Source organism: Fukomys damarensis, unplaced genomic scaffold (assembly GCF_012274545.1).
Source record: "Fukomys damarensis isolate Sample0158 unplaced genomic scaffold, DMR_v1.0_HiC HiC_scaffold_32, whole genome shotgun sequence".
In the NCBI taxonomy this organism is placed as follows: domain Eukaryota; kingdom Metazoa; phylum Chordata; class Mammalia; order Rodentia; family Bathyergidae; genus Fukomys; species Fukomys damarensis.
In genome coordinates this window covers 36,951,677-36,958,058 of record NW_022900944.1, presented here as the reverse complement: position 1 = coordinate 36,958,058, position 6,382 = coordinate 36,951,677, and the positions used below count along the sequence as shown (strand labels likewise).

At 48.7% G+C, this 6,382-nt stretch overlaps 1 protein-coding gene across 3 annotated transcripts in view; it reads right to left on the bottom strand.

Moving 5' to 3' along the window:
• Positions 1-6,382, bottom strand: part of Hydin (HYDIN axonemal central pair apparatus protein) — a 365,508-nt gene that overhangs the window by 94,399 nt on the left and 264,727 nt on the right. Inside the window, exons 44-46 of one of the 3 annotated variants that reach the window (XM_010644447.3) lie at positions 5,084-5,225; positions 3,166-3,328; positions 1,835-2,054 (exon numbers count right to left, since the gene is read on the bottom strand). In XM_010644447.3, the coding sequence (XP_010642749.1) occupies positions 2,031-2,054; positions 3,166-3,328; positions 5,084-5,225 (329 nt within the window). In that variant the 3' untranslated portion in view covers positions 1,835-2,030. Of the gene's footprint in view, positions 1-1,834; positions 2,055-3,165; positions 3,329-5,083; positions 5,226-5,307; positions 5,538-6,382 lie in introns of those variants that run through there. The other 2 variants (XM_010644442.3, XM_033757831.1) reach the window with 2 other exon arrangements.

Below are 6,382 nucleotides of genomic sequence, written 5' to 3'. Positions count from 1 at the left end.
TACTAGGAATTGAACTTGGGACTTTGCACTTGTGAGGCAGGTGGTGGAACCACTGAGCGAAATCCCCTGCCCAAGTCTTTTTCTTACTGTAGAAGAAAAAAAATGTTAAAGTAAAAAAATACAAAACCAAAAACCCCTAAGCTAAACTGATTCAATAAAGTGTGTGTGTGTGTGTGTGTGTGTGTGTGTGTGTGTGTGCATATATATAATGTACACACACACACACACACACATATTTTTTTTTACAGGCAGGAATTTATTTACAGTCTCCATGGCAGGCAGAAAGCAGGCAGGGTGCTCTCCAGGGCCTGATGCCTCTCGAGGGCTACTTGGCCTCGGGCTTCTGGTCTCTGGCTTGGGAGTCTTGGGGGGCTGAAGGTAGATAGGGAAAGCCTCCCACGGAGTGTTCAGTCAATAATGTAATATCAAATTGCCATGTAATTTGATTGAAGAAGAAAACTCAGGTCATGTAATTCAGTACCCACAAGTAAGATATCTTCACAATTTTTTAAAAAGTCATGTGTTTGTTTGAAGGTACCGGAGAGCCCTAAAGATGGTAATGAGTTGTGGGCTAAGGTCTGGGAAAGAAGGGAAAGGGAGAGAGGTGGCCCAGTACTGGGGGCTGCTTTTACTTTAAGGATATTTGTAGCTGAAAGTGTGGCTAAGAAGTTGGGCTAAGCTTTTTGACAGACTCATAGGGCTGGGGCTCAAAGATTAGCCTACAGGTTTGCCAAAGAGAAGAGGTCCTGGTAGATTCCCCTAGCCTTTGGGTTAGGGCCCTCAAAGGTGCCATCTCGGGAGTAAGGCTCAACCAGAAACACCCCAGGTCTGCCAAGGACTGAAGCTCAGTTCTAAATGACTTCAGAACTTATTGAATTAAGTCCTCTGTTACCCTGCACTGTCTGCGAGACTCAAACAGCAAGTCTCTCTGGAGGGAGATAACATCATTACAGCCTTGAATTATTTCTATAGTTTCTCCTGTTCAATAAAAAAATAACCTGGCAAACAAAGAGACCCGACCATGTGACAATAAACCAAGAACAAAAGACAGACCACAGAACACACTGGGATCTGTGTATTGGTGCTATCAGACAAGGACTTTAATAAAAAATAGGCTTTTAAAAAAGGCTTAATATGTTGAGGGAATTATAAGAGAAGATGTAGAATTTTAAAGAGAACTACAACAATAAGAAAAGAGTTCATGGCTTTCTAATGCAATAGCAAATTTAAGAACTAAAGGGGAGCCTAAACAACAGATTACATGTTACTAAAGTGTGAGCTAGACAACATTCCAGAAGAAAATATCCAATATGAATCATTAAAAAGGAAGCATTCAAAGGATGCTACAGTCAACAGTGTAAGTCCCACAGAGAAGGACGTCAAGTGTGTCAAGGGCTGAACTGTGTATGCTGGATCTGGAAATGGAGGGGCTGCCGGGGCCTTCAATGGGAGGGAGTGCTGGGGGCTCAAGTCAGGTAGAGAAGGTGGGAGGATGAGTGGGAGGTGTGCAGCTGGGGTCATTCTCAGAAACTTCAGTTATGAAGCAGGGAAATGACGCTAGTCAGGGGCACGAGAGTAGAAGGAGACTTTTTTTTTTCTTTTTAAAGGCAGGTGATTCTTGAACACAAGAACATTTTAAAGGCAAGAGGTCTACGGAAGAGAGATGGAAGCAGAGAGGTGGAGAAAGATGGTGCTGACGGCTTTCTGATGAGAAAGGACGGAAGTCTTCAGTCCTTCCCTTCTCCTGGGCACAGGGGATCTTTCCTCACTTCTGGAGAATGTAGCTAGTCTTAGAAGATTTTCCCGAGATAGTGCTGTCAGAGCAGGGTGCTGTTTTAATTCCAGAAGGGTCTCAAGAAGGAAATCCAGGGATAAGGTGACTGTGTTTTGTATGGAGCTTGGATGATGTACTAGCTTGCTCCCAAATGGGTGACAGAGATGCGGCCCCTCTCTGCAGCCCAAGGTCAACAACACACACACTTAGGTACTTGCCTGTATCCAGTAGTGGGCTGTGTGGTGTGTATGGGGAGTCACTCAAACTGCGGTCTCTTGAGCTGAGAGTAAAAGAGGGGAAGTCTATGTGCTCTCACTGAAATGTTCCAACGGATTCCAGCTGGTGAGTCAGGTGATGAAGTCAGGGGCTGTAATTTGGGGCTGTGTCCCAAAAGTCTTTTCATGATTAATGCAACGCTGTCATTTAAAAAACAAAATAACTGCTGCATAGATTATTCTGACCCTTTTCTAAATAAGAGATGGACTTTGTTAATTACAAGAATGGCTGACTCACACAGACACTCAAATATTTCCTCTGGTTTTGTGAGCAACAGCAGCGGGGAGAGGCAGGGACCAGTCCCTGTGATCCTCCCCTGCTGTCAGCCTGAGAGGTCCTGCATTTCCTTTGGGACAGCAACACCAAGCATCTGCAGCCTGTGTCCAGTTCCACATCCTCAGTCCCTGCTCCTTCTCACACCTCCCCAACTGGGATTGTGATTCTGCTGCCTTCGTGTCTGCTTGGCTGCTGTCACTCAACTTGCAGCGGTTTTCACTTTGTCTGAAAGTCAGGCTTCAGCTTCACCCTCAGAACTCAGGTGCCGAAGCAGCTGCTGCCTACCCTCAGCTACCCCTTGGCCACAGTCACCACCACGAGGGGACCTTTCGCTATTCAGTCCTTCCTGTGTCATAGTGGGCAGGGATGTGACTGTTAAGTGTGTCGGGCTGGTAGACCGGTTGTCTTTATCTGCAAGGAGAGGCTTATGCTACAACATTTTGCTTGATTGATAAGGAGCATCGGGGCTGCATGGACTCTGGCTTCCTGGAGGCAAACCTTTGACACTAGCTAGTTAGCACATTCAGGGTCCTGCGGGGGCAGAGGAGAGAGCTGGGCTCTGGAAGACACAACGGGGCGGGGGGCCTGCAACTGTGACTTCATCTCTGGGCCATGGGTGGGTTCAGCTCTCTGGGCCTTGCAGGGTCGGTAGGGGGCCAGAATGCCACAGTCAGGTATGCTCCAAGCACAGCCCTGGCGTACAGTCTGTGCTCCACAGTCTGCTCTTCCCATCTTCTGCCTGCCCCACTTCAAGATCCAGACATGGGTATTCAGCTTTCTGGAGGGGAAACGTGCCGGGCTGCTGGGGGTTAGTAAGAGGAGCAAGGGAGGGTTGTTACCGGCTTGTTTGCTGCTTGTGGTTTCTTCACTGGGGGTTCCTCCTTCACCGGGCCTTGCTTGGGCTTTTTGATCTTTCGTTTCAGCACATCTTCTTCCTTCTGTTGCAGAAGCTCCTGCTGTAACTTCTTTTCTTGCAACTCTCTGGCCAACTGCTCCAGCTCCCTTCATGAAATCAGGCAGAGGAAACAGAGTTCAGGCCTCCAGCCTGAGCCCTGCCCACCTGCTGGGATGGTCAGTAAGAGGGTGTCCTGAGTGGGGCTTTCTTGGGCATGAAAAAAAAGAATGAATAAAAGAAAGCAGGTGAATAGGAAGGAGTGAAGGAAGGGAGGAAAGAAAGAAAGAAACAAGAAAACCCCACATCTATCTTTAAATGTTTATTCAGTAAATCTCTGACTAATTGAACACAACGAGTAGGAATTTTCAATTAATCTGTGTTTCTATTCCAACCTCTTCTCGTAGGAGAGCAAGGTAAGGGCTGGAAAGATGCTTGATCTTTGATAAACAACTTTCAAAAATTTTTCTGGTATGAGTACAGATGTGGCCCAGTCTCCCACTTTGTTGCATTTGATCTTGGAACAACAGGAAGTGGTATTTTAATAGCAGTCCTTTGCTGTCGCTAGCTTGGAAGCATGATGTCTACTCTGAAAGTCACCTTCCTCTCCTCCTTTCCCTTTCTACTGTGCATTCAATCTTGCCTGCCCTTGCTGCTAATAGCAGAGAGGGCACCAAGGTTGGAGAACAAGTACAACCAAGGGAGGGGCAGCACTTCCGGATGATCTAACCTATCCCTTCATCTCCAGAAAATTTTAGTTCTTCCTAGCTGTGGTTCTCTGGGCTGCCCAGTGAGGCCAAATTTCTGGTGCATGTGCATGTGCGTGTGTGTATATGATACGGCTCATCTTTGAGCTCTATGAATCAGATTTGCATATTCTAAGTCCACCAGGAATGAATATCTAGAAGCCTAGGTGATGAAGAGTGTCCTTTGGAGTCCCAAGGCTAGGCTTGTTGTGCCTCTGGAGGACTAGATATTTCTACAATGGGCCATGGAGGAGAAAGGAAGAAAGAGGTGTGCTGTAGGGTGGGCGGGGACACAGGACTCCTTTGGAGCCAGTGGGAAGAGTCTGGAGGTGAAAGGAGAGGTGAGAGGCAGGCTACACTGTGGGTGAGTATCTCAGCTCCGTCTCCTCTGATGCCAGTGTTCCAGGGAGTGGGTTGAACCAGCCAGCCCCACCGTGTTTGAAGACCTAAGGAAGGAGGCACCTCTGTCCTGCTGCCCACCTGAATCTGAGCCGTAGCCCCAAGTCTTCTGGACTCTAAGTGGTGTGGAGGCATCTAGTTGCTCTCATGTGGTCCCCGGCAGGGGGGCAGAGAGGGGCTGAGCTTGCTGGCTATGAGTTTACCTGGGGGGGTCAAGTGAACTTGGCCCAGGTGAAGGATCACAGGGAAGAGGCAGCTAGGCCTGACACCATGGCACGGGGAATGGGAGAAATCGCTGAGTTCTGGGGGCAGCCCCTGTACTCATGTCAGGAGAATGGGTTCTGGGTCACCAGCTGCTGATACCTAGGTGCGGAGGCTGATAAGCTTTACCCAGGTTACACTTGCTGAGGGAGACAGTGGGGGATCAAGGATAGCACATGGGCCACCAACCCCTCCCCAGGGTCAGTCAAGACCTTACGAAACTTCGTACTACCTCCCAATGCTCCTAGCAAGGAGGAAGGAGAAGGGAATGGGCAACACCCTGAAAGGTTGTAGTAACCAATGCCCTGATGGGCCTGTTGGGTCTTCTTGCTGTCTGCTTTCTGCTACTGCTGCCCTCCCCAAAGTTGACATGAGCTGAGAATTTGCCCCGCCCACCTTGTCCCTCTACAAGCTCCTCCCAGGGGAGCAGCCTCTGTCCGGCCAGCCCTTGGTGCCTACCTCTTCTTCCTCTCCCGGAGCACCTGCTGAACCTCCCGGTCAAACTTGCTCTTCTCCTCCTCTGTCAAAGCATCATATTCTTCCTCATCCATGTTTTGGAGACGCTCCTTCTCTTTCTCAAGTGCTTCCTTGTATTTGCGTTCTGTGGGGGTGAGGGAGGGACGGGGGAGTGGGAGGTCAAGTCCGACAGCTGTTCTGCTCTCTGCTGGCATAGCCTGCGACAGCAAGAGGTGGCAGGTGGGTGTCTGGCATTCATTCCTCCATTTTCGCTGTGCCAAATTTGGTTTCCATTCGTGGTTGGATGAATGGCAGCCCCTAACGATGCCCGTGCCCTAGTCCTTGGAGTTTGCCATCCATGACAGAAAGGATTTGGCAGATGCGGTTGAAGTAAGGAGCCTGAGTTGAGAAAACTGTCCTGGAGTGTCTGGGTGGGCCCAGTCTAATCACAGAGATCCTTGTAAGGAGGAGGCAGGAGAGTCAAGGTCAGAGAAGGTGATATGACAGCAGAAGCAGAGGGCTACAAGGAGGGGACCATGAGCCAAGGGACACAGATGGACTTTAGAAACTAGAAAAAGTATCCTCTCCCACAATAGCCTCCAAAGGACCACAGCCCTGCTACCTTGGTTAGGACTTTTGGCCCTAGAACTGTAAGGCAGTAAGTTTAAGTCACTAAGTTTGTGTTTGCTGTGCCCCCAGATTCATATGTGGAAGCCTAATCCCCAAAAGGACAGTACTAAGAGGTGAGGTCTTTAGGAAGTGATGAGATCATGAGTGTAGAGCCCCAATAAATGGGATCCATGTCCTTACAGGAGAGGCCTGAGGGAGCTTGTTTGCCCCTCTCTCCAGGGGAGGGCTCAGCTGTAGACACCTTCTAGGACCAAAATGGCCTTCATCAGACCCAGACATTGACCAGCACCTTGATCTTGGACTTCCTAGCCTCCGGAACTATAAGAAATAAGCTACCCAGTCTATGGTATTTTGTCGTAGCAGCCTGTATGGACTAAGACGGTGATTTGTCACAGCAATGACAGGAAACTAATATAACACCCATCAACTTTACCCATTTTGAGCATATGCCACCAAAGTGTGCAGGGCAACAGAGATGTTTGCAAACCAAGGGGACACCCGTTCCACACTCGTGGATTCTAGGTCCAGGTGCACAGGCATGACAGAAAAGGCACTTGACTGCTCTGTCACTCATCTCTAGAACACCTGTCTCATTGCACAACTGCCTAGGTTTGAGCTTTGGACTCAGGGATCTGCATTTGAATTCTTTTTTTTTTTTTTTTTTTTTTTTTT